The sequence below is a fragment of the Pezoporus flaviventris genome, unplaced genomic scaffold (genome assembly GCF_033815535.1).
Source record: "Pezoporus flaviventris isolate CSIRO_AGI_PZ_B2104156 unplaced genomic scaffold, CSIRO_AGI_Pfla_v1 ptg000005l, whole genome shotgun sequence".
In the NCBI taxonomy this organism is placed as follows: domain Eukaryota; kingdom Metazoa; phylum Chordata; class Aves; order Psittaciformes; family Psittacidae; genus Pezoporus; species Pezoporus flaviventris.
This window is the reverse complement of record NW_026892553.1, coordinates 7,258,377-7,285,647: the sequence shown is the minus strand read 5'-3', so window position 1 is coordinate 7,285,647 and position 27,271 is coordinate 7,258,377. Positions and strand designations below refer to the sequence as shown.

The window sequence follows — 27,271 nt, the reverse complement described above, 5'->3', positions numbered from 1 at the left end:
CCCCTGCCAGGCGCTCGTTGTTCCGGCGGGGCGCTGAGCCACGCCCACCGCCCGTTCGCGCCATTGCGGGGGCGGGCAGGGCCCCGGCCCGGGCCGCGTTGCAGCCAATAGAAAGAGGGAGGGGGCGTGTCAGTGGGGGTCAGGAGTCTATAAAGGGCCTGCGCGGGGAGCGGGAAGGGGCAAAATGGCGGAATAGGGGCGAGGCGGCGTGGCCAGCGCTCACCGAGCCGCGTCCCGCGCAGGAGGCGGGCGGGTCCCCGTGCTGCGGTCGGCTGCGGTGCGAGGCGGAGCGGGGACGAGGAGGAGGAGAAGAGCGTCGCTGCCGCAGCCGCCATCATGCCCAACATCAAGATCTTCAGCGGGAGCTCGCACCAGGACCTGTCGCAGAAGATCGCGGACCGCCTCGGCCTGGAGCTGGGCAAGGTGGTCACCAAGAAGTTCAGCAACCAGGAGACATGGTGAGGCGGGGCCGCACTACGGCTCCCGGCGGGCCGCGGGGCGCTGCCGCGATGCGTCTCGCACAGTCGCCGCGCAGGGGCTGCTGGGGCTTGTAGTGCGGGTTGGCGGGCCGCGACCTGCCCTTCCCCTGCGAGCAGGGGCAGGGGTTGGGCCGCGCCGGGCCGGGCCGGGCCGGGTCTCCCGTGAACGCCCTTCAGCAGAGCGGTCGCCGCGCGGCTCCGCTTGACGAGCTCCCAGCCCGGAGCCGTGTGGTGTGGAGCAGCGCGCGGGGCAGCGCGGTGACCGTGCCGGGTACCGAGTGCTGGCTGAGAGGCAGCGACAGCAACCGGCCCGGTGAAGCGTGGCCCGCCGGGGAGCCCCGGGGGAAGGGGGGGGATGTATGTGTGTGTGCTTCGGATGGGGTTGGCCGCGGCTGCGGTGCTCCCCGGAGAGCTCCCGGCGACGCCGGGCCATGTGCTGGCTGCTGCGCGGCCCCGGCGATGCCTCTAGCGGCCTGCTCGGAAAGCGCCTGTGCCGCGGTGCGCGGGGCTCCCACCGGGGGTCTGGTGTTGTGCCTGCACCTTGCGGGCTGCAGGGCTCCGACGCGCGGAGCACGGGGGCGGTGTCACCCGGCCTCTATGGCAGAGGTCGGAGCGGCGGGATTCACCAGGCGGACTTCCCCCCCCAACCCCGGTAGCTAGGAGCTGATGGGAATGCGCCTTCCTGGCTTTCATCTCCGTTGATGAGCCTCTTCCATGCGTAGCCTAGACTGTGATGACTTGAGGGGTGACAGGTTTGTGCTGAAGCTGTAGCTGGTGCCTTTAAACTGTTCTGAAGAGCATCAGAGTCTTAAAAGGTACTGCTAAAATTATTCAGGGAAGATAAGAGGCTGACACCACCTTACAGCCCATTATGCGACTGCAGTCACACACTCTGTGTTCCCCCCAGGCTCTGAAACCTAACATTTGTCTTGTTTTCTGTCTCTATGCTTTATAAGTTGCTGCCATCCTACTTGAAGAAGCTTAAAGAAAGGAGAGGCTAAGAATTTATTCAGAGCTCTTACAGCTTGGTTTAGAGAAGTACACTAAGCAGGTACACACCACACAGTGTAATACAGAGAACCTTGAATGGTTGCTCCAACCCACTTATTTCTTCTCGAGACAATAACTTTTGCCAGGAGAATCCAAGATCTACACATGAGGTAGAATATTATGCTTCTATTGCATGAGTATTGAGAACTACTGAGAACTTCAGAGAGTTGTAGAGGAGAGTTTGAGTCTGATTCTCAGCCTTTGCACTGTTCTCATTGCTCTCTATTAACTGCTCTTCTGCATCCAGCTGGCCAGCCAGCAGGTTCTGACGCCAGCAGGAAATGTGACTTTTAAGGCCTCCGAGAAATCTTATTTACCTTCATAAACTGATAGCAGATGCTTCCCAGAGAAGGGAAGATTATTTCAGCAAATAGCTTATTGATTCTTTTGTGTTATAAATGGCTTGAATCAGCTTAACTGACTCTTAGTGAGTGCAGTTGGAGATGCTTGTGTGCCAACTACTGCTAACTCGCACACTTACCTCATGCTTCATGCGAGGTTGGTATATGGTGTAAATCAGCGTGCAGTGAAGGTGACTGCAGTTTTCCAGTGGAGAGTGAGCATTAAGACTGTAAATAGGTAGCAGTCATCAAACCCATGTTGAATAAACGGGGAGGAAGATCAGAGAATTAAATATTAACATTAAAATCTCGCTTAAGGTGCTGTAAATGAAGCCATTGGGAGTGGGTTGGGTGATAATCTACTTCTGAAGAGTTTGATGTGGCAGCAGCCTGCAGAGTGGGTGAGCATCTCCAGTGCCAGAAAGAAACAAACCGAGAGATTTGTCCTTAGACTGACTTCTGGTTACTTCCAAATCTGTGGCAGTCATCTCTCAACTGAAATGCTGAAAGTAGTTAGTAGTTAATCTGTTCCTTAACAAAAGGCCTTATGCAGCTTTGCCCTGTATGAAGCCTCAAAGCTAAGGTTCCTGCTTTCTTTCCAACTTTGTTTCTGGTGCAGGTGTCTTGATACACGCACTGGAGCTGGCAGTTTGCTGCTGGCAAACAGGACCTTTGGCTTGTATTCAGTCCCTTCATCAGCAGGGATTAGTGTGCATTGCATCCAGAAGGAAGTTAACCCCAAAAGCTTTTCCAAAGGGGAATGCTGGAGGGCTTGTCTGTTCAAGCCAGTAAATAGCAGTTATGACTCCAAATATAGTGACCAGCTGCAGCATAGCTTCTGGTAGAAGTTTGGCTCTGCTTGCTCTGCTGGTTGGCCACCATCCTTGCTTCCTTTGTATGCTGCTGCTTTCAGCTGAGGTGGTTGTACTTGTGATTCAGGGGGAACAAGGCCTGCTCCGGGGTGTTTACGTGCTCAGCTTGTATTGATCCAGAGTACAGGCTGAGTGCTTTTAGCCTGGCTGAACCATTAGGGAGATGTAAAATAGTTACTGAGCAAATAAGCAGCAGTGTTCCTGCTCAACACCTTTGATTATATGGCACTGTTACCCACAGACCCTGGGGAATGCAGTGCCTTGGTTGCTCTGCAGGCATATGTAATGGGCTGTGTTTTAATTTGTATTTGGGTACAGCTCTCCTTTTCTCATTTGTTCCCAGTGTGGAAATAGGCGAGAGTGTACGTGGGGAGGACGTCTACATCGTGCAGAGTGGCTGTGGTGAAATCAATGACAATCTGATGGAGCTCCTTATCATGATAAATGCCTGTAAGATTGCCTCTGCCAGCAGAGTCACAGCTGTCATACCCTGCTTCCCTTATGCTCGGCAGGACAAAAAGGACAAGGTAAGGGATCTGCTAAACTTTCTACTCAGAAGATGAATGAAAAGCCCTGAGTGCTGTATCGGAATTAGATTTAGTTGAATATGTAAAGGAGGCAATAAAACTTATTTTAATTTCTTTAAACCTCAGGGCATCGGACTGCAAATTCATCTTTTCATAAAGAGCTAGTTCTTCTTGAGAATGCACCAAGCTGTAATCACCAGTTGATGAAAAGATGCAATGTAAATGAGTGCTCCTTTTAGTAACTGCTTGTGAATCATTGCCTAGAAGTGGAAGACTGACATCTTGGTGAAGGAGTTGAACTTGTCTTAAATACTGTTTTTTCCTGTACTAGAGTCGAGCTCCAATCTCTGCCAAGCTGGTTGCAAACATGCTGTCTGTGGCAGGTGCAGATCATATAATCACCATGGACCTGCATGCATCTCAGATTCAGGTAGGAGCTAAAAATCAGGAAGTATTTACCTGCTCCAGTCTGGAGCCTTCAGGCTTTCCAGCAACCTGGGTTTGTTTAGACTCAGCAGTGATCAGGACTTGGGAATGTGGGACTGGAAGGCACTTGTAGAGTCAGTCAGAAGAGGAGAGGGAGATGGGTAACGGGTTCATCTCTAAATGAAATTACAGCTGTTCTTGAGCAGACTGAGCATATTGAGCCCTGTGTAAATGAATGTTGAGCTAGTATATGATCCATGCAACTTCTATTGCCACGCAGTGACACTGTGTGCTCTTAACTGGTCCTTCAAGGGATTTGAGATGCAAAATGTCTTTATCAAGAGTGTTTTTAAATATTTAGTAGAGCTTTCTCATATTTACTGAATTATCAGGGAGAAGTGAGCAGTTAGCTCTGCCTCTAGGAGCACTGTCACAGCTGCTTATGAGGTCCAGTTGACCAGGACAGTGATCTGATAGCTTGCTGTTGACAACATGGGCAATCCCACTTGTATCCGTTCATTGCCACCCTTCCACATAAGTGGGTTTTGGTTCTTCTCCAAGCTGTTGGTGAATTGAAAATTATTCATGGGTTTTGCTGGCTTGGTGAACAGAGCAGTCTCACAGAGCAATTGAAGTCTTGACCGGAGCTGTGTAAGAGAAGTGGCAAGAGCTATACCAGGGAGAGGAGAGACAGCAAGCTGTTCCATTACCAGCCTTGTTTCTTTTCACCTTGAGCAAGTGCTCTGAGACCAAGAAACCAACTCAGTGTAACAGACAGGGGGAGAAGTTATCTCTTGTATTGCTGCAAACACTTTGAATCGAGAAGGGTGAGATATCTGCTGGTGGTGAGGGAGGTAGGCAGGCTGGATGGAGATGCTACAAATGCAGCCATTTGCTGCAGTGCAGTTTCTTCCAGAGTAATTTGCCCAGAAATACTTTGTCTCAGATAGAAATAAATAAAAATCTATGGGGCACAGATGAGAAGACTGTCAGAAAGATCATAGAATGGAAGAACAGATCGCAAGATATGAGGATGCCGCTTCCCTAAGAGGCTTAGAGTTATGATGTGTGCCATAGGGTTGAGCTTTCACCAGCAGCAGTGGTGAGATTCAGTTGAATAATTGGGTTTGTGTGCATACACTTCCAGCATTTGTCTGGTTTCAGCCTGGTTTTTGTAGCTGCTGGGTTGCTGAGCCCAGAAGGAATGATGGCAGGAAGCATCTGTTACCCTATACCTTGACACATTCCCCTAGAGTAGCTGCCCCCACTCTTCTGCCTTTTATTCCCTGTCCAGGATTAACTTCTAGCTTTTAGTGACCTTTGAGGTTTACCTGGAGGCATCTGCTGGGGCAGTGTAAAGTTGTGGGAACAGCGTTAGATTATAAACAAATGTTACTCAAGCCTCTTCATAGGTTTCCTGTTGATGCCAGCAGTTTAGGTAATGAGCTTTAAAGACTGACTCTGTAAACGGGCAGATAGCTGCTCTGAAAATGAGTGTTTGCTGGTTTCTGCATCCCCTTAGGATAGAACTAAGTCCATGTTGTGAAGGTGTTAGATGTAGTGTTACTGATGCTGCTAAACTATTTCTGGCTCTGAAGGCTCCTTATGTTACTGTTCTCTGGATCCCAAAAGATAGTGCCCTAGCATTAAGGGGAGTAGAAAGGAAAGCTGAAAGCTGTAGAAGGGAAAGCTGAAAGCTGTGGAAAGGAGGTGGCTGCATGCCTGATCATACAGAATGCTTCTTCCAGCTGTTCTTGGAATGTGACCTTCAGTTACATCTATTCCTGTTGTCTTCCTTGCAGGGCTTTTTTGATATCCCTGTTGATAATTTATATGCTGAGCCTGCTGTACTCAAGTGGATCAAAGAGAATATTGCAGAGTGGAAGAACTGCACCATTGTTTCACCAGATGCTGGTGGAGCCAAGAGGTAAGCTGTCAGCCAACCCGCTTGAGGTGCTGCTTCTGGATGCTCTTGAATTCCTGAGAGCATTTCTCACCTTATTCTTAGGACACACATTCTCTCTGCTAGCCTGCCTTCTGTAAGGCAGTATGTGGCAGCTAGTGAGGAATGGTCAGATAGTCTCCTTAAGGAATGTTTAGAACATTTCCTGAGCTACATGGAGAATTAAACACCTTCTAGAATCACAGATGCACAGGTAGGAATTGGGCCATTACTACATCCCTTGGACTAAACCAATGTGTTTGTGGAAGGGTGATTATGCAAGTTGAAGAAGGGAATTACTTAATTCATAGCCCTATGCCAGGACAAGGCTACTGCTGCTGGTCAATGATAACATTTTTATCCAGGCTGCTTGCTTTGCAGTGTTAAGCTGACTTTATCAAGGCACTTACTTTATTACTCTTGATTTTAATATCTAGCTGGGACTTAAGCTTGCTGCTAGCCGGCTGGAAGCAAGGAAGATAGATGGGTCCTTTCCAAAAAGCAGCAGCATCTGTTACAGCACATTTCTACTTTGGTAGTCTGACAATCTCCCCATCTTCCAGCATATAAACGCGCCAGTTTCTGAGCAGCTCAGAATGTTCTTGGGTGCTTATTAAGAGAAACTAAGCTGTTCCTTCATGCCTCTGTACTGAGGGCTACATGTGAACAGCAAAGGGATGGAGATGTATCTTTAATCCAGACACCAGATCTGGATCTTAAGACTTAATCTTAATTAAGTCAAGACTTAACACCAGAATGTTGGCGCATGCTGATCTGATTCACATACTGGTAAGTGTTCCAAGCTATCTGTTACGAACAGCCAACAGATAAGTCCACTGTAGGTTGCTGTATGTCTTCTGTAGCTTTGTTGTGGCCTGTGTGTTGGACAGGACCATTTGTAGGTTCAGCCACTTCTGTAGCTTGTTGCATAATGCAGTATATGGGATGCCAAGTCATCTGACTCCTCAAAAACCTCTTCAAAGGCCACTTAAACTGAAATGTGGAGATCTTGGCTGGTGTGACACTTCATGGAGATACTCCAGAACTAAATAATTCAGAAAACAATTCAGTTTAACAAGCTTCTGTATCACTTCCAGGCTGATAAGTCTCATCTGCCAAGGCTCAGTCTGCTTATCCCAAGTGTAGAATTTCTTAGGGGCATGTGTATTTTGTTCCTTCACACTCGTAATGCTTTTAGTGTCTTTACTGTTCATTAGTATCAATACATGAAGTTTAGGTTCCTCTGGTAAGGTTGTGCTGTGGGCACTCTAACCAAAGCAAATGTGAGGTGGTGGGCTTGGGTTTCTTGGATGTTTATCTCTCCACTGTGCTTATGTCAGCACTTGAATGCATGATAACTGAATGATTATATGAGTGCAAGTAGATCCCTGCTGAAGCACAGCTGAAGCGCTTCCAGGGTAGTGTTATACAGATGACAGCTTCCCAAGCATTCTGATCACTTCTGGTTTGCCAGATTTGCTGACTAAGCTTTGAGCTGCAAGTGCAAATTAATTTACAGTGGTCAGGATGAAGACTTTTATCTTAATCTGCTTGCTGTCATTGGGAAAGATTAGATCAGACATTGCAGTTTAACTGCTTGAAGGGAAACTTCAGGTGGCAGAGCATCTTCTACTAATTGCTTGGAGCAGGAACAGGTGTGGTGACAGCTTCTCTTATTGCAGTGGCAGTTTGTGCTTAATAGTTTTAAGAGCTTCAGTTGAAGCTGGTGTGGAGTTAAGTGTTGTTTGGAAACTGTTCTCTCTTCAGAGTGACCTCCATTGCAGATCGATTGAATGTAGACTTCGCCCTCATTCACAAGGAGCGCAAGAAGGCAAACGAAGTGGATCGCATGGTCCTGGTGGGTGATGTGAAAGACAGAGTGGCCATTCTGGTAGATGATATGGCAGACACATGTGGTACCATCTGTCACGCTGCAGACAAGTGAGTAGGGCTGATTGATTCTTTCCTAAATCAGGAACCTACAGTTAGTGAAAGCTATGGCATGGGTTAAGCAGGTTATTTGAATGTCAAGTTTCACAGAGTATTTTTAACAGTTTCTTGATTATCTCCTGTCATACAACATAAGTAAAAAGCCTGATTGAAGTTCTCACTTTAATAAGTGAAATAATGGAAATAGCTAGAAGACCATAATGTCTTTTTTATCTGAGAAATGCTTGTGTTGAAATGTTTCCACTAGACCCTCACTGGCTATGCAGGTAGAGCTATGTGCTGTCTGGTCCACCAGGTTAAGGTCATACATGTGAATTTCTATTTGAAGTAAGTTCAAGCCTTCCTCACTAGAAACACCAGCAAGTACAACATTTGGTATTAAATACCTGCTCCCTGTGTTGGCAAAAACCATGGAAGGTGATTTATAACCTAGTCCAAATGTCCCAAAAGGGCTTAGAACACTTTTTTTTCCAGTGTATACTTTCTGTGCTGGGTTTTATGGTGCTGTTGTGAACTGTTCCCCCAACACAGTAGGGGGCTGGAGGGGGGAGTCAAAGGTGGCCTGTTACTTAAGCATATGCTATTGTCTCCTTTCATGCTTACCATGTGTCTTGCATTAATTTCAATTTAATACTTGCTAAGAATTCCTCATCCTCCTTATTCCCACCTTACAGGCTTGTGTCAGCAGGAGCCACCAAAGTTTATGCTATCCTAACTCACGGGATCTTTTCTGGGCCAGCAATTTCTCGGATCAACAATGCCTGTTTTGAGGCAGTTGTGGTCACAAACACGATACCCCAAGAGGACAAGATGAAGCAGTGCCCTAAAATCCAGGTGAGCAGCTACTTCTGTCACTCCTTGGGGGGGGAGCAGCACTTGTCTGTCCTCCTGTTGGGGAAACCCCTTCATACTGTCCAGTGCTTACAGCAGTTTCATTGGTACTGGAATCAGTGGCAGTGTGGACTAGTGCTTATTGCTGTGACTTAATAGACCTGTTACAGTGAGAAAACACAGCTTCTAATCCAACTCATCTTAAACAGTTCATGTAAGTAAATTTACCTGTGCTTGTTTTATCACTGAGCTAAGGGGGCTATGCTGTGAGCAAGCAGTTGTGTCTGTGCACCTCAGAGGAGTGGTGTGCTGCTGGTGTGTAATAGTGAAGCAGAAGTAGTTAGGAACTTCTGAAGTTGGGAATGCCAGCTTCAGCTGTGTAGCTATCACCTAATGCCCAGCCCTTGGAGCAGAGTGTCTCTTCCTTTTGTGAAGCAAAGTAGGCCTGGTCTGGGGAAGGTGATTGCCTCAGTTCTGGTCTTAATTAGCAGTGCCAGTGAGCTGGAAAGGGAATGCATTTCTGTCCCACAGACATGTCTTGCTGGTTTGACCAAGAGCAGCTGACACAGCTCCACAGTACAATGGTCAGATACTCACCAAAGATAACAAAAACACTTTGCTGTCTATATGAAAGTGCTCACTCAGTGTCTTGGGGTTTCCATTTAGCAAAAAGTACCGTGGCATTTTGTTTCCCAAGCTGAGGCTGACTTTCCTGGAAGGAAAGAGAAATGTCTTTACAGCTTGAGCTAGGTGGAACTTGAGGGTTTCCTGTGTTAGTGGACAGCTGGAAGCTGCAGTTTTACCTGAGCATTGGGGCGTAATAGGTCAATTGGAAGCTTCAGGTACTGCTGTAGAATATACACAGCCAAGGGCATCCTAAGCACTAGCTTCACAGCACAGATATATAGGACACAGGCATTCTATGATTTGGAGAAGTTCTGGGAAGTGAATGGCACTGCTGAGGCCCAGCTAGTACTGTTGTGAGTGCAGCAGGTTCCTTAATACCAGGATTCTGTTGGAAAGGAAGCTCAGCTGGTTGAAGCTGCTGTGAATTTTAGGCTCCTTTAGGGAATTAAGCTATAAGCTGATGACAAACTGCTGTTGGGTTGCATATTTTTCAGCACTAACTTCTGGATGATATTCCTGCAGCTGAGCACACCTAAAGTGTCTGATGCTTCAGTTCTTTCTGAGCCCCACACCACAGTTCATGTAGGCAACGTGTTAAACTGGTTATCAGTATGTAAACAGCTGTAGCCAGAGATTGCAGTGGGTAGTTGCTCAGGCTCTCACTTAGCACCTAACTGCTTTACACTGGCTTCTGATGTTCAGTGGTGAGAAATACAGAACTAAAGGGTTTAAGTCTTATGCTTTGTCTGCTCTGTAGTTCCTCAGTTTCTTTCTTCATTTCCTTAGGATGCAGAATACCTGGAAATGTTAAATATGGATTTCACCTCCTCTCCTTAATGCATCATGAACATGATGCTTCTTACTGCAACCACACATCAAAACGCTTTAGCTGCTGGGTGCAGAGCTAGAGTTTTACTGAGCCTTCATCTTTCCCTCCTGTTAACTGGGTTACCCACCAGGTGGAGCTAGCACAGAAACTGGGACTCGAGCTGCAGCACAGCTTCATCTGCCTTAGACTGCTGGCAGTGATGGTAAAGCCTCTTGCCTCAAGGGCGGCGATCTGGTCGTGATTGAGACTCCCCCAGCTTCTCTGCAAAGTACATAAGACAGTTCCTAGGGTAACCAGACTGAGCTTAGGGAGTCTCAGCAAGGAAGGGTGACAGTGGACTGTCATCCTGACAAAGATTAACAGGGAAACGACTGTTGCTAAATGTAGAATACCTTCAGAATGATATGTAATTAACTCTCAGTCCTGTGTAGAAATCATTTGTCTGCATCTGGCATGTTATGGGTTTGGGTAATGAGTTTTCTCTTTAAGTTCTTCCCAACTTAGCAGCTGCCCTTCCTGGTTCGATGTCTTTCCTCAGTGACACTGACACATCTTTCTTCCCCTGCAGGTGATTGACATCTCGATGATCCTTGCAGAGGCCATCAGGAGGACTCATAATGGGGAATCTGTCTCCTACCTGTTCAGCCATGTCCCTTTATAACAAGAGATGTCAGCTGCTGCTTGTATGGCTTGTTTTTTAAAACCAAAAGTTGTTCAGCTTGTTGTAAAGTTCAGTAGAAGACTCTGCTTGTTCCAGTGCAGCTCTCCACAGCTCCTCCTGCTTAAGTCAGCCTTACTGGCTCTGATCCCAACACTGGGAAGCTGGAGGGGGGAAGCTCATCTGTAACACTCCCAACTCCACCAGCAGCCCTGTGCATGGGGGCTCAGCAGTAATACTGACTCATCTCTGCAGGTCTGTGGAGAGCGGGACTGACCCATGGCTTATTGCCACAATTGTTTTGGGGGAGGGTTAGATGATCTGGCATGCAAACCCTAAATTGCTTGGGAAGTAGAGCTCCTTAGGACGTGTTGATGTGGATCTACAGCAAGAGCCCGAGAGACTGCTGGCTGTCTTACCCCTCTATACCTGATAGAAGCCCTTCAAGAGCGATGGGGAAGGTTTGTATCTTGGCCGAGCTTGACCCTAGGTAAAACCCTGGGGGACACCTGGGAGGTGGTTCTGCTACAGCTTTCTCCCATGGAAGGAGGTCGGTGTCATTTTCAACCTTGAGTTCATCTTATTAATGAAATTAGATGTCCTTTTAGCATGCTGCACAGCAAAGTGAAGGTGAGAGCATAGTCTGTGCAGTACTGCCTTGCTGTAGTAAGTTAGAGCTCAAGATTCACCCTGAACAAGCATTCTTCTCCCTCTTACATAGAGGACTGATGGTGGTTGCGTGTAGTTTCTGGTGTAGGCTGAAACCAGTTGCTCAGTTTCAGAGCTGCTGGCCTTGCTAGTGATGGGAAGGGTGCTGCCATGGAGTGCAGCTGCACCTTGACTTGCTGTACGAATCCTGGATCCTTTTTTTACCAGTACACTCGTAAACTGAGCCTCTTTATCCCATAGTAGCTTGGTTGTTGCATCTAGCAAGTGCCTGCTCAGACACTGGGTGGCCTAAAACGCAACAGCTTTGTGTCCAGCTGTCTTAGCCTCTCATTGCCTGCGATCCTGTTGTCCTGTAAGTTATTGACACATTCTGGTTGCTTGCCCTGATCACTGTCTGCCTTGCCTTGAAAGTTGCTTCTTGCAAAAGGTCTTAAACCAAGGAACATAGGAGGTTGCGGGACTACAAAACCTGAAGAAGGCTTTGGAGTGGGTCTGATGCTGCTAATGGGTGCTTACAGCGATGGGTTGGAGAGGCTGGTGGTACATAGTACTGGGAAAACCATGGATCCAGCACCAACCTGACAGGCAGCAAAGTGCCTGAAAGAAAAATACCAAAACTAGAGCTGGCTGAGGTTCCTGGGTATAGGCATCACCTGAAACTTGAATACTGAGTAACTGTACCAGACAATCATAAGGTAAACTGTTAAGTCTCTCCTGAACTCTTGTGGGGTTATAGACTGAGCTCTTACATCCTGTGCTGGTTTTTATAAGCACTCCTATTTGTTTTTGAGGAAGGGAAAAAGGGAAAATAAGGAACTCGAAATGACTTGCTAGGGTAACCAGCATGGCTGTGAGAGGCTGGGGGCTGGGGTGTCAGTGGAACTAACTGGAAGACTTGGTTAAGATCTAGGGAAGTACTTCCTTAGTTGTGCCTTTTACTGAAGACTTCTCTCCCTTCCTACAGCTCCTGTTCTGTGGCAACGTTACTACTTCTATTACAGTGTGGGGCTTTTCTTTATGTATAAGATTTGGTGTCTGTCCAGAAAGTGTGTCTCTTGCTTCCTTGCTTTGCATCCTGCACTGAGCTCTACCGAGAGTCTTGATTCCTGCCTCCTGTGTTTGGAGCCCCTGCTGCCACACTGCCAGTGCCCTGCAAGCCCAGAGCCGGGGCATTGAGCAGGATTTTCAGCAGCGTTTGTGTTTAAACCTGATGAAGGAATTAAACTTTTATTTAAAAACCATGGCCTCTGCCTGGAAATGCTTCTAAACCCCTGACAGAGGGGATGGGTCACCTGCAAGGTAGATCGTGTTGGTAGAGCATAATTTGGGAAGGACCTTGGAAGCTCATCTGGTTTAAACCTTGACAATGAGGTCCAGCATGGCTGTGCTCACATCGCATGGAAGGAAAAGCTTGGGACCAAGCTGCTTCCCTTGGTAGGGGCTTTTCTCTGTGTCTGATTTCCGTGGAGCTTCTCTCGCACTGTTCAGTGATGTACCTGAGCAAATCCATTCACGTAACAGGTAGGGGGAAACCTGCATAGCGGAGCAAATATGAATGTTCATGTGCCTGGGTAGCTGAAGCTAATGCAGGGTGGGGATGCCTGGAGCCGCTCGAAGCTGGGTTTGCCTTGCAGGCAGAGCACTTTGCTGTTGGGGGCAAGATGAGACACGTTCCACGTTGCTTGCAGCAGCAGTTCCTTTTCTACCTGTGCATTACAGTGTGCAGGTGATTTCTCAGCTCGAGGGTTGGTGTTTATGATCTGGAGAAGGCAGCAGCTTGCCTCGCTGGTGATGGGCAGTGGGGGATCAGTCAGAGTTAACAGTCCCTTTCTGAACTGAATGCAGTGGTAGAATCCATGGGAGGAGTGAGCCCTGGTGTGAGAGCAGCCCCCAGTGCTGGCTGCCTTTCTAGGGTCTCTGGTCCTGTGCTGGTAGAAGGCAGTGGTCTGGAGGGAGGATGGGGTTGTAGATGGGCAGGAAGATGTCAACTGGGAGCTGTGGGGCTGGCTCATGGCCCAGTGGTGGCTGAAGGGGCTCAGGGCCTGGTTCTCCCTGTAAGGAGGAGATGGAAATAAAGTGATCAGAGAGAGAAAACCACCAGGTGAAGGGAATGAAGCATTCCTGGGCATGGCTGTGAATTGAGGCTGTGTCTGAGCCCCGACAGCCTTCTTCTGAGGGAGATTTAAACCTCGTCAAAATGGCTGCAGTCCCTCTGTTTTATTTCGAGTCAGAGCTGTGTGTGCTTTCCCCTTCTCTCTTCTCTGTTCTTTCATTATGCATTACTGAAAGCAGAAGTACCAAACCACATGAGGAAGAAGCAGGTTGTGCAGTTATGGGGCTTTGCAGATTTGTCATGGGGGAAAAGAGCTCTTGGTGGGATATAAACCCCTCTCTTGTTCTCTATGCAGGATGGCTTGTAAAGGCTCCCCACACCTTGCTGCTGGGAGTGCAGAGGGCTCTAAGGCTGCCCTGGCTGTGGTTTGTAGGAGCGTGGCCGGCTCAGGGAAGGGGGAGCTCCCGTTGGAGCATGGCCGCAGCAGGAGCTTTGTGCCTGGGCAGACAAAGACCCCGTTCGCAGCACGCCGCAGTGCGGAGGGGATGGAGCCATCACCCAGGGCTGCACCTTGGCTGGGTGGGTGCAGCCAGCGCTGGCGAGGGGTGGATGGGGATGGGGATGGGGACCAGGTTCTTGCACACTCGCTGCCTGCTGGGGACAAAAGCCACAGGAGGCTGTGCTGCATCCGCCAAGGAGAAGCATGTGGAGAGCAGGCAGGGAAGAGGGGGAAGGCAGCACAGCTGGAGGGTGAACACAACGTGAAACACTCGTCTGATGATTTGCATGAAGGCAAAAAGGATTTCCTGCTTTGGTTTGGAAACTGAGGTGGGGGGGGTTGTTTCCTTTTGGCTGTGCAGGAAAAACTGAGCTGTTTCTCAGTGCAGGCTGGGCTTTGTGGTATGGGGGGGGGGCGGCTGGAAGGATGCTATGGGGGCAGCTCTGCCTGGGCTGGCTCCTGCTGGCTGTGGGGCACCCTCCAAACCTGGCTCTGGGGCTTTGCCTACAGCAGCTCCTGGCAGAGAGGGACCAGCAGTTGTTTGCCATTCAGACTGCTCTCAGAGTAGCAGCCACAGCTTAATACTGGCCTTAGGTCTTGGCCTTTGCCTTTGCTGTGTGCATCAACACTGGCATTTCTTCAGTTCAGAGCCTGTTTGCTGGCTGGAGCTGGAAGGTGCCTGTATCCTCAGGACAAGAGGCCACCTCAGGCCAAGATGTGCTGGCGCTGCTGCCCCACTCCCAAGGTGCAGCTCAAACACAAAGCGAGTGTTTCCTCGGGCTTGTTGGGGATTTTCTCTGCAAAATCTCCCATAAGCCTGGAGAGAACCCCAGAGCCTGGCAGGCAAGGGAGCTGCTGCAGCACAGTCAGTACCCATGGTGCTCACAGCAGGTTCCTGCTCATGGTGCAGAAGGGTTGGTGGTGGTTTTCCCTCCTCATTCCCTTCAGCACCTGGAGGATCCTACTGCAAGGCCTCCCAGTTCTTCCCTGTGAGGGTGCTGAGGCGCTGGCCCAGGGTGCCCAGAGAAGCTGTGGCTGCCCCATCCCTGGCAGTGTTCAAGGCCAGGTTGGACACAGGGGCTTGGAGTAAGCTGCTCCAGTGGAAGCTGTCCCTGCCTGTGGCAGGGGGTTGGAACTGGAGGAGCTTTAAGGTCCCTCCCAACCCAAACCATGCTGTGATTCTATGATCCTGACCTTCCAAACACCCCATCCTGGTGGCCAGTGTGGACGTGCCCCCTGGACCACCAGCCCCCTTTCTGCTCCCCAGCCCAGACGGGAACACATGGGCTGCCTGCATTTACACCCTAAAGGTATTTTTCCCACCTGCACTCCAGCCCATCTGATCTGTGCTGGTGGTTCCATGCTTTCTGCACCATCTTGCCTTGCTACAGCCAAGTGAGGCCTCTGTCAGCAGGGTCTGCTCCTTGCCCACTGCTGCTATACAGACCAGATCTCCACAGGCAGCACTGTGGCTGGAGCCGGTGCAGCCGCAGGCTGAGCATCTCCCCAGCTGTGAAAACACGGGGCTATTTTTATCCCCAGAGCTTGCTTTCCTAGGCTAGTTCTGCTTCAGCCCAGAGCTGTGGGGGACTGGTGCATCCCTTTGGAGCCCCATGGATGTGGGGCGCCTACTTCTGGGGAGGGTTTGGGGCTGGGACGGTGCCCTGGGATCCTATGGGGATCACCTTGCTGCTCCTCACAGCTGGCACCCAGATGTGGGGAAGCAGCAAGGGTGGGTGTGATGCTGAGGGCAGCTGCGGCCCATGCAGAGCAGTGTCCATGCAGGCACAATGTCTATACAGGAGCTGTGTCCCTATGGATCAGTGTCCATACAGGAGCGGTTTCTATACAGGAGCTGTGTCCATATGGATCAGTGTCCATGCAGGAGCGGTGTCTATATGAGAGCTGTGTCCATATGGGAGTGGTGTCTATACAGGATCTGTGTCCCTATGGATCAGTGTCCACGCAGGAGCGGTTTCTATACAGGAGCTGTGTCCATATGGATCAGTGTCCATGCAGGAGCAGTGTCTATATGAGAGCTGTGTCCATATGGGAGTGGTGTCTATACAGGATCTGTGTCCCTATGGATCAGTGTCCATGCAGGAGCGGTTTCTATACAGGAGCTGTGTCCATATGGATCAGTGTCCATACGGGAGCGGTTTCTATACAGGAGCTGTGTCCCTATGGATCAGTGTCCATATGGGAGCAGTTTCTATACAGGAACTGTGTCCATATGGATCAGTGTCCATGCAGGAGCGGTTTCTATACAGGAGCTGTGTCCATATGGATCAGTGTCCATACGGGAGCGGTTTCTATACAGGAGCTGTGTCCATATGGGAGTGGTGTCTATACAGGATCTGTGTCCCTATGGATCAGTGTCCATGCAGGAGCGGTTTCTATACAGGAGCTGTGTCCATATGGATCAGTGTCCATACGGGAGCGGTTTCTATACAGGAGCTGTGTCCATATGGATCAGTGTCCATACGGGAGCGGTTTCTATACAGGAGCTGTGTCCCTATGGATCAGTGTCCATATGGGAGCAGTTTCTATACAGGAACTGTGTCCATATGGATCAGTGTCCACGCAGGAGCGGTTTCTATATGAGAGCTGTGTCCATACGGATCAGTGTCCATACGGGAGCGGTTTCTATACAGGATCTGTGTCCCTATGGATCAGTGTCCATATGGGAGCAGTTTCTATACAGGAGCTGTGTCCATATGGATCAGTGTCCATACGGGAGCGGTTTCTATACAGGAGCTGTGTCCATATGGATCAGTGTCCATGCAGGAGCAGTGTCATATAAGAGCTGTGTCCATATGGATCAGTGTCCACGCAGGAGCGGTTTCTATACAGGAGCTGTGTCCATATGGATCAGTGTCCACGCAGGAGCGGTGTCTATATGAGAGCTGTGTCCCTATGGATCGATGCTCATACGGCGCTGGTGTCCATGCGGAGCCCTGTCCATGTCTTCCCACCGCGGGTGACACTCCCGGCCGCACCCCCGCCCTGTCCTCCCCCCGCCGCGGTGCACGTCGGGAGCTGTAGTTCTCCCGGGGGCGCCGCGGGGCAGCAGCAGCCATGTGCGGACTACAGTTCCCATCAGGCGGCGCGGGCGGCGGGCAGCCAACGGGCGGGCAGGCTGGGCGGTGGCCGGGCTATATAAGGCACCGCCCCACGCCGAGCCCGCCAGCCTCACCTGGAAACGCAGCGGGACGGGACGCGGCAGCTCCGCACCAGGTTCGGACCCGGCGGCGCGTCCCGGGGGGTGCGGGTCCTGCGGGGTGCGGGTACCGGCGGGGGGGGGGGGGGGCGGGCTGCGTGCGGGGCTGGCGTGGGTCGGGGCTCCCTGGGCGGGGGCTGCGGGCGGTGCCGCAGGGAGCGCGGCTGGCGCTGCGGGCGGGTGTCCCCCCGGTGGGTGCGGGCACCGGGAGCCGCTCCGCTGCCCGCCCGGTCGGTGCGGGGCTGCCCGGGGCCGGGGGAGCGGCGCGCCCCGCCCTGCGCTATTGTCCGCGGCGGGGGCCGGGCCGCCTTTGTCTGCCGCTCCCCCTGCCCGCGGCTGAGCGGGGGGTGCGGTGCTCGCAGGCAAAATGTGCGACAAGCCAGACCTGTCCGAGGTGGAGAAGTTCGACAAGAAGAAGCTGAAGAAAACCAACACGGAGGAGAAGAACACGCTGCCCTCCAAGGAGAGTGAGTGCGAGGGGCGGCGGGCAGGGCGCGGCTGCGGCGGGCACCCGTTGGCCGGTGCGGTCCGTGTCTTGGGGTGCTGGTCTCGCCGGTGGAGGGAGGTGGGTTGGGGCAGTTGGGTTTTACCCGGAGGAAACCGCTTGCAGGAGGCGAGGCTCAGGGCACGGTCAGATGCAGAGGGCTGTGCCATCGAGGTGTTGCCCCAGGGCAGGGCTTCCCTGAGAGCTGAAGGCGGGTGACCAACCTGGTGTCATCCTTGTGTGTGTCTGACTTGGAGCGTGCATCTAAACCGTAGAACTGGGCACCACGGCCTGAGGGATTGCTCTGCAGCCTTCTCCAGTGGGTGCTTCCATGAGAAATCCCCAGGGACTAATGGACCTCTCTTCTCTTGCAGCTATTGAGCAGGAGAAGGAATGTGTGAAGTCTTCTTAGAGCGAGATGGCCGGGCAGGAAGAGCAACCACTTGATTTTCTTTTTTTGTTCGTTTTGAATTAAATCATGTGTTTTTTTTTAAATTTCTATCATGTACGTGTATAGGAGCAGCAGCATCACCCAACCCACTGCCCCACCTCGCTGGCAGCTATGGCAGGTTGGGGGAACAAAGCGTGGCCCTCTCAGTCCATCAATAGCCTGACCCGAGTCCATCTCTGCTGCTCAGCCACCTCCAGTTGACAGCGCTGGTCTTGCTCTGATGTGGTGGGGAGATGAGCAAGGGCTGTGGAAGCTCCTGTGGATGGAGCCCATCTGCCTGGGGAGTGGGTGATGCTTTGTGGCCCACGGCCTGGGTCTGTCTCGCATACTCTTCACTGATGGTGTTCTGTAGCCTCACTCACGTTTTTTTGGTCTTCCTTGGGGGAAAAATGAGAAGTTTATTATAAAATAAAAAATGTAATGGCCTACCCATGGCTTCTGGCTTCTTCCCTGGTAGCTGCTCAGCCTGCAGCTTCGCTTGCCCCGGGGGGTGGGAAGGTCTCTGCCTGCTGCTGTGGTAGAGCTCATGGTTTGGTGTTGCTCAAAGGGCTCTATGGGATGGTTCCCTCGGGGGTGAGTCCTTAGAGGTGTTACTGTAGGGCTCAGTTCCTGGTGACCAGAGCTGGGGGCATTGCTGGGGGCTCAGCTGGCTGAGGCTGCTCTTCTATTGGTAATCCCACCATTGCAGCAGTTTCTTGGTGCATCTTCTAGCAGGTGCTAACTTGGGGCATTCCTACCTGATGGCTGAGCCTCCTGCTTCAAAAGATTGGAGTCCCCTGCCTGAAATGTCACTTGTGGGGTTGAGCTGGCTCCTTGCCTGCATGGCTGGAGGTGCCTGCGCTGGCCTGGGACCTGGTGCTGCAGCCTGGTAGTCTCTGTCCACCTTGAGCCAACCACCACCCTTGGAGGAGGTTTCTGTACCCTTGTAAGGATGGATCCACGCAGCAGACCCCTCAGGTCTGATCCCAGCCCTGTCTTGCAGGAGTAGAGATCCCTGTGTCCTGCAGTTTGCCTCCAGCACAGGAGGTAAGGGGGAACTGAGGTCTGATGGTGCCTCCAGGTCTATGCTGAGGCTCCCTGGGTGCTGCCAGCATCTCCTCACCTCCCCTTTGGCCTGCGGGGTCACTGAGCAGGCTGCTTATGGAGGTGGTGGAGGCAGGCTTGCCAACCAACAGCCCTGGCCTGTGTCCCTAGTGAGCCTGGTCAGCTGGAGACAAGCACGGGGCTGCTGTGCCTGCCTGGACATGGTGCTGATCTGCCTACACCCATGCTGCCTGCCAAGGGCTGCGAATAACACTGCTCCTGTGCCTGCAAGTGCCTTCACCCCTTCAAAAGCAGAACCAGAGGAGCTGCAGGTAAGATGCTGGTGTTTGTGTGCTGTCGGGGCAGGGTTTTCCATGGGGTGAGGGCAGCAGGGAGTGATGCTGGGGCTGCTGTTACAGTGGGGTGAGCACTGGGAAGCTCAGTGCGTGCCAGGGTGGCCGTGTTCCCTCGGCATGGTGATGTTCCCAGGACAACACCTTACCTTGGACGTGGGACAAGGATTCTGGTAGCAGCACCCCCTCATCACCCTGGCAGGGCTTGACACTGCCTGGGGTGGTTTCTCTCACTGTGGAGGGTGCAGGGGACCTCTTTGAACCCTGCTGTGAAAGCAGAAGTCAGGAGAGGTCCCATCGGCAAGAGCTGGCTCGGGAGCACAGGCAGGGCTTGCAGACCACTAAAGGTTAAAGACCTCCTCACTGCTTCAGCAGTTCCCTTCCTGCAAGAGTCTTTGCGATCCCTTGGCCACTTGATGTGCCCAATCTGTGAGTCAGGTCAAACCCAGAGCTGAAGCTAGCCTGAGCCCTCCCCCTGTCCCTGAAAGCCAGAGCATGAGCTGAACCAAGTGAAGCTTTTGGGATGGAAACATGAAGTACCAGAGCTGATCTCTCCTCAGTGAGCCTTTTGGGTTGCTTTTTCACTGTGGCTGCTCGAAGTGTGATCAGTGCAGGCACTTCTCCCACCCACACCCCTGCCAGCATGGTGCACAGAGTGCGCACATTGCCCAGACCCTGTATGCTCGGGTCTGGGGATAAAGAGAAAGCTGCTTTGCAGCCCAGTGCCCGAAATGTCCCTGCTGCCAGCAGAGGATTAGCCAGTAAGGGGAAAGCCATTAAAGAAAAGCCCTTTAGATCAACACTTTCCCTCCCTCTCTGCCCTAGACCTTCCCTTTATCATCCTGGCACGCATGGGCACAGGTCTGCCAGTGGTGTGGGAGAGATGCCTGCCAGGCTGATATCCCCTAGGAATGCGGTGGCTCCTGCAGCTACCCATGCCTGGAGGATGCCATCCTGAAGCTGGGCCTTCCTGGTGGGTTTGATGCCACCTTCCCTCACTGGACACCAGCTAAGTTACACATGTCAGCTCCTCCTGGCAATATCCATGCCTCTCCCTAGCCCCAGCCGGGCCCCATTCCACTGCTCCCAGGGCGATTTCCTCCCATCCCTGGGTTGGGTGGTGAGCTGTGGCCAGGCTGCAGACGAGGGAGGAGGAGGCTGAGTCACACACAGCAGGAATTTGGGCAAATACCTGGTGATCAGCAGCATGGGGTGAATTCAGAGCAGGGCTTGCCATCTGTCCCCACCGCGGCTCCGTCCCCTCTGACTCAGCCAGGAGACCCTTCGGCCCCATATCATATACACTGGTGTGGAGGACCATCGTTGCAGGAGGTGATTGTGGCCCTGCACCAGGCACCCAAACAAACACCCCGTTGAGAGGCTTATCACCAGAGCAAACAGGAGCAGGCAAAGCCAGGCGGTGTGGCCAGGCTATGCTGCAGCTCCCACAGCCACCACTCCCTGTATCCCCAGGGAAAACCTGTCACCTCCTCTGCACCATTCGGGTCAGCCTTTCCCCCAGGTCTCCCCATGGACACACGGCCAAGGGCAGAGCTCAAATCCCACAACGGCAACGATGGAGAGGGGAGGTGAGGGGGCAGCAAGCATGAGCTGCCAGGGGAAAGCTCAGATGGGAGTTGGGGAGGATACGTGTGTCTGTGAGGGCACAGGGATAGGTTTAGGTTTGGCTGTGAAAGAGAAAAGCAGAGGAGACATGGGGAAATGAAAGTGTTGTCTGAGCAGCTCCCCAGGGTCCTTTGGGAATGGAGCTGATGGGAAGTCACCAATGTGGTACTGTAGACCAGGCCATCCCCTGGGGACACTTGGTGACATGGGGCGGATTTAAAACACAAGTTGTCCCCATCCTGTGGTGGCCAGAGACCCCATCATGGCCCTGGGGCAGGAAAGCCTTCATCCCTGCCTCATCTGTGCAAAGGCAGCAGCCGAGCCAGCCAGGCACCTCCAGGCACTGGGAATCACTCGTGCTGGCTCGCAGAGCCACACTCAGCACACCCCAACACCTGCCCCAGCAGCAGGGGAGTTACTGCAGCTCTCAAAGGAGTGCCCGGGAGGTCAGGTTTACCAGCACGAGTTACTCACCCCCTGCCAGCAAGGGCTTAGCCTGAGTAATGGTGCGCCAGGAGCACTTCCTGCCCTCTCCTCCAGAGCGGCAGCCAGAAGCAGGCTCCCGCCAGCACCCAGCTCTCAATAAGCCGGGTAGCTCCACACCAAGCCCCCCCTGTGCTCCCTGCACTTGCTGGGTGCGGGTGGGAGCAGTTTTGTCGCATGCCTTGGCCAAGTGGCATGTGCGTGGCTGGCGCCTGCGGTGCTGAGCCCCTCGCAGGCTCGCAGCCCCCTCCTGAACTGCTCGTTTCTGACCCCCCAGCTGCATTCTGCAGATTCCCACAGGCTGTGGGGCCATGCCGGGAGCTGCAGGAGCGCTTGATCCCACTGGGAACGCAGCTCCGGTGTCGCGCAGCGGTGCCCGCACTTGTGGCCAAGCCGGGGCAGCTGATGCCGGAGAGGAGTGTTTTATTTTGGGAAGCAGCTGGCTCACACAGGAGACATTGTTTATCGTCTTTCTTCCTCTGGTGCTTTATTACAAAGGATTATGGCATGAAAAGCGATTTTGTTCCCCTGCTCCCAATGTGTAGCCCCACTCGGTGATTTATTCCTCTCCGCAGGCAGCAGCTGGGGTATGGCGCCCAGGGAGACAGAGGGGAGACAAGGTGGGGGCTCAAACAGTGATGGCAGCGGGGATGCATCCAAACCCCAGCGCAGGATATGAGCTGGGCACTGAGCAGAATAAGAGCTTGGGGTCAGCATGGGAACACATCCCTTTGCCACATCCCCAAAATCCACCTGCAGGCCACGCAGAGGCACCCCTGAAGCAGGAGCAGGTCCAGCTTCCCTTGCCAAGAGGCAGCGGGGATATGCCATGTGCCACTTTGGCCCCCTCCTGTGTCACTGCTGCCAGCAAGCCTGCTCTGCCACTGTGCCCCTGTGCTGGAGCAGGGCTGCAAGGCTGGGAGCTGGCGCCTCTCAGCCGCCCCTGCAGCTTCCCAGGACCAGCACAGGCGATGGGCAGCAGATAAGCGTGTTGCAACAGACACCTCGTGCTGTTTCCCACAGCCCCGGCCTGCCTGCACACCTGCATCAGGGTGAGATGATGGCTGGTGCTTCCTCCTATGGTGCTACCTACCCGGCCACCCTGTCACTCAACACATCCCTCATAGCCAGCCAAGGGGCTCTGGGATGAGGTAGGGATGGGTGAGGGCAGAGGCTGCAGCAGTGGCACGCAGCTCAGCACCTAACACCCCTGGGGCTGCAGTGGAGCTGGAACAAGCCCCCACTTGCACTGTTGTGTCTGGGAGAGGCAGCTTGGCAGCCTGGGCACGTTCCTCTCCTCACTGCCTCAGCCTGTGAGCTCATGAAAACCGCATAGGGCACTTCTTCAGGGCAGCCTGAGGGAGATGCATGGGAGAAGCCTTCCCCAGCTTTGCTCCAGCTACGTTGGTCCTGGGGGGAAAGAACTGGGTGCCAGGGTGCCTGGCAGCCACTGCTGAGAGCTGCAGGCTTGAGGGAAATAGGGGTGCCAAGGCTGTTCAGGGGGTGCACATGCTAGGGGGTGTTTCAGAGCAGGTGCTGTGGGCTGGAGCTGCTGTACAGGCCTTGGAGAAGCAGCTGCAGGGCCAGGAATGGGGCTGGAACAAAGGAAGAGGCCCCAGCCCCAGCTGCAGTGTGGGATGTGTGATGAGTTCATCTGGGCATGAGCTGGCCACAGGGACGAGCTGTATCAGGGCTCCTTATGGCACCAGCTTCCCCGTGTTTGCTGTAACACCCAGAGCTGGGAGTGAGAGCCAGGCAGTGGGCACTTGCAGGGTGGAGCACAGGTGGAGCAGGGTGCTCCAGGAGCCCAGCACCCTGCTGAGTCAGTGCCCCACTGCCCTGGCACTCCTCGACTTGGCTCCTGGGCAACATCCCCATCTCCAACCCAATCCCCTGCAGCAACCGGTGTGGGTGCCCAGGGCTCGCAGGCAGGGTCCTGCTGTGCCTCAGCGCTGCACGGGTGCTGGCTCCCTGCAGGCTTCCCACGAGCACCAGGTCATGCCCAGATAATCCTGTTCCTCTTTTGCCCTTGATCCCAGGACTTGGCTTCCCCCCCGGGCACCATGGGAAGCACCAGCCCTCCCAGCAGCTCCACAGTGCCTCCCTCCTGCTCCTCTGCAAGGGGCTCAGCAGGGAGCCCTCCCTCCGCAATGCATCTCCTGTGTCACCAGGACAGCTGACCCAAGGGGATGTTCCATACTACACGACGTCTGCTCAGCAGTGAAAGATAAAAGTGGCGGGGGAGGACATTTGTTATTAGGATGTTTGTCTTCTGAAGTCCTGCTTCCTGGGAAGTGGCTGGACATCACCTGCTGGTGGGAAGTAGGGAATAAATCTTTTGTTTTCCTTTGCTTCCGCACACAGCTTTGCTTTTGCCTTATTAAACTGCCTTTATCTTGACCCACGAGTTCTTCTCCATCTTATTTTCTCCCCTCCCTGTCCTGCTGAGGAGGGAGAGTGACGGAGCGGCTTGGTGAGCACATGGTGTCCAGCCAAGGTCAACCCACTACAGTCCCTTTTGCCACCCAAGCCAGGGCACAAGGCAGCAGCAGTTTTGTGTTAAGCTAAGTAGCAAGCTCCTGTGCATGTCACGGAGTCTGCTGGCTGCAGTGCTTATCTCTTGCTGAGCTGTTAGTACAAACAGTGGCTGTGTGCTTTGCCCTGGCATTGGTGGCCTTGCTGTGCCGAGGGAGCTATCTTGTGGAGAGGACGAGAGAACACATCTCCCTTTTCCTACCCAGCACTGATGTGGGTGGGTTTATTATGCAGCTCCCAAGGTCCTTCCCCACCCTTATGTAAGCTGTTTACTATTGCTAATTATCACTTATGGCATATTACAGGGTTTGTGGAATCTGGTGTTGTCCTGGTGCAAGAGAAGACAACATCTGGGTGAGGCGAAACTGAAATGTGCCCTGAGGCAGCCAGCCCTTGGGTGCAGAGTGTGTGGAAGGGTTTGGGTAGGTGCCATGGGCAGGTATCACCTCTCATAGCCTGGGACTTTACACCTGAACAAGCAAGTAACCCTGGCACACTGACACACCACCTGACAGAAGGGTGCCTTGCCTACCCCACTGCAAACCAGCATCTTCTAGCACTGTGCTAGAAAACAAACAACTCCAAACAGTAATTGTCCCAGTGGTGAAAAACAGTGCACAAGGAGGTCAATGGGTACAAATCATGGACTCACCCAAACTGCACTGGAAAAGCGTGATGCCCCATAGCACCTACAATACATTGATAATATCATCATGTGGGGCAACAAGGCAGAAGTGCTTGAGCAAGAAAAAGTGAAGGTCAGGTTCTTCTGAAAGGTGGTTTCACCATAAAAAGAAGTAAGGTCAAGGGACATGTGCAGGAGATTCATTTCTTGGGAATAAAATGGCAGGATGGATGTCATCATGTCCCTATGGATGTGATCAGCAAGACAGCAACTGTGCCTCCATCAGTTAACAAGAAGGAAGCAGTAGCTTTCCTAGGCCTTGTGGGACTTTGAAGAATGCATATTGAAGGTTACAGTCAGCCTGTGAGTCCTTTCTACCAAGTAACCTGAAAGAGGAACTATTTAGACTGGGTCCTTGAGCAACAACAAGCCTTTGAGTTTATCAAACAGGAAATGGCTTGTGCTTTGGGGCCTGTCCAGACAGGACCAGCTGTGCAAAATGGACTTCACACCGCAGCGTGGTCTTATCTGGAGCCTCTAGCAGAAAACACCAGGAGAAACCCAAGGTCAATCATTCGGGGTTTGGAGCCACTGAGGGATATTGAGGATCAAAAGCCCACTACACCCCAGCTGAAAAAGAGATACTAGCAGCACATGCCAGGGTTCAAGCAACTTTGGAAGTTATTGGTAGAGAAGCACATCTTCTCTTGCCAACACAATTGCTCATGGTACACTGGATGTTCAAAGGAAACATCCCTTCTACACATCATACAATCAGTGCTACATGGGGTAAGCTGATCACACAATGAGCTCCACTGAGGAAACTCAGCCACCCAGGAATACTGTGTCCTGGCTTCAGCAGTAGCAGTCATTTTTCTCCTTCTCAGTAGCTGGTGCAGGGCTGAGGTTTTGACTTTCAGCCTGGGAACAGCGCTGATAACACCAATGGTTTTAGTTGCTGCTCGGTGATGTTTACTCTGACCAAGGACTTTGTGAGCCTCATGCTCTGCCAGGGAGGAGGGGAAGCCAGGAGGAAGCAGAGACAGGACACCTGACCCAAACTGACCAAAGAGGTGTTCCATACCACAGCACGTCATACCCACTATATAAACTGGGGGCAGTTACCTGGAAGGGTGAGAGCACTGCTCGGGTCGGGCTGGATATCAGTTGGTGGGTGGTGAGCGGTTGTATTCTCTTCCCTCGTTATTTCCCTTATCATTATTATTACTGGTGGCAGCAGCAGTGGTTTGTGTTATACCTTAGATACTGGACTGCTCTTATCTCAACCCGTGGGAGTTACATTCTTTTGGTTCTCCCTATCCCTCCAGAAGCAGGGGGTGGAAGAGGGCGGGGTGTGGGTGTGAGCGAGCGGCTGCGTGGTTCTGGGTTGCCAGCTGGGCTCAAACCAGGACATTCTGGAAGAGATCATGGACTGTCCAGAAGGCAGAGAATTTGGAGCACTGCCTGGGGATGTGGCTCATGCCCAGGAGGCAGCACCATGTAATGAATTAGCAGAAGATGAAGGTGTTGTGCTTTGTTTGCTGATGGCTCCTGTAGTGTTGTAGGAAACCATCAGAAGAGGAAAACTGCTGTGTGGAGTCTCACAAGACAAGTCATTGAAACCACTGAAGGAGAAGGTGTGTCAAGTCTGTAAACCACTGCCCAAACACCGTCTTAGGTCTAAACACATCTTATGCCTTGAAAGGCAAATTCTGTGGCAACATGAAATACTGCGGCCCCAGAAAGAACTGAATCAGACAGTGGTGTCATTTCCAAAATAACCTCATAAATTTCAGGGCTAAGAAACATAGCATTGAATGGGTCTATCACATCACCCACAAGCCTCTGGAAAGATTGAGAGATATAATAGAGTGTCAAAGACTATGCTGAGAACATTGGGCAACAGGGCATGGAGGCACTGGGGTATAAATTTAGCTAAAGCCACGTGGCTGGTTAACACCAGAGGACCTGCTAACCATCCTGGTCTTGCCCAAACAAAACCCCTACATACAGTGGGAGGAGATAAGGTCCCCACAGTGCACATATGGAAGTGCCTGGGGAAGGCAGTATGAATTGCTCCTCCCTTGGGAAAAGGTAAATCCATTTGTGGGATTGTTTTCTTTCAAGGACCTGGGTGTACATGCTGGGTGATGCAGAAGGATGGGGAGACCTGGTGTGTGCCTCAGGGAGATTTAACCTTGGGGGGGGGGGCATAATCTGTGATGTGAGTTGTATGTTGTAACAGGAAATACCTGAACCAATGAAGAGTGAGCTCCTCAAGGAACTCAACAAGTGCAACACTGACCCAACCGACCCATTGCTGATGCCCAGCACTTGAATCTACTGCTTCTCCTGTCCTGAGCACCCATCTTGCCAGTTGGTGCCCAAGTCAGAGCTGGTTCTTACAAACATTTGGAGGAGTGGAGGAAGGCCACTGAATGGGAGAATAGTATCTATCAGATGAAGGACAGAGGATAGTAAAGAGAATGTACAAATCTGTATGCTGGGTATGAAGATGGTTGAAGTATGCAGTGTAAGTTCTAAGTGTTGGTAAGAAGTGATTTCAGCAGTAAGAATTAAATACAATGGGAAAGTTAGATTATATATATATATATGCATTAAATTACGTGAAACCTGAGCATGACACAAATGGCATGGAACAAGAAATGGAGATGGCACTGGGTCTGGCTGAGATGGAGTTAATTCCCCCCTAGCAGC

General features: G+C 52.1%; 2 protein-coding genes across 3 annotated transcripts; both read left to right on the top strand.

The window, feature by feature from the left end:
* The first annotated feature begins 165 nt into the window (after nt 1-165).
* PRPS1 (phosphoribosyl pyrophosphate synthetase 1) lies at nt 166-12,442 on the top strand. Of its 2 annotated transcripts, none has more exons than XM_061445921.1 (7): nt 166-423; nt 3,086-3,269; nt 3,601-3,699; nt 5,498-5,622; nt 7,405-7,578; nt 8,262-8,421; nt 10,443-12,442. In XM_061445921.1, exons 2-7 carry the CDS (start codon nt 3,165-3,167, stop codon nt 10,533-10,535), a joined length of 756 nt encoding a protein of 251 aa, XP_061301905.1. In that variant the 5' UTR covers nt 166-423; nt 3,086-3,164; the 3' UTR covers nt 10,536-12,442. The 2 variants fall into 2 exon arrangements, with proteins under 2 accessions (XP_061301905.1, XP_061301904.1); XM_061445920.1 differs by having other exon boundaries at nt 167-458.
* Nucleotides 12,443-16,889: 4,447 nt separating this feature from the next.
* On the top strand, nt 16,890-18,336 carry LOC133265418 (thymosin beta-15A homolog). The gene is made up of 3 exons (XM_061445919.1): nt 16,890-16,990; nt 17,336-17,440; nt 17,832-18,336. Exons 2-3 carry the CDS (start codon nt 17,341-17,343, stop codon nt 17,867-17,869), a joined length of 138 nt encoding a protein of 45 aa, XP_061301903.1. The 5' UTR covers nt 16,890-16,990; nt 17,336-17,340; the 3' UTR covers nt 17,870-18,336.
* The last annotated feature ends 8,935 nt before the right edge of the window (nt 18,337-27,271 follow it).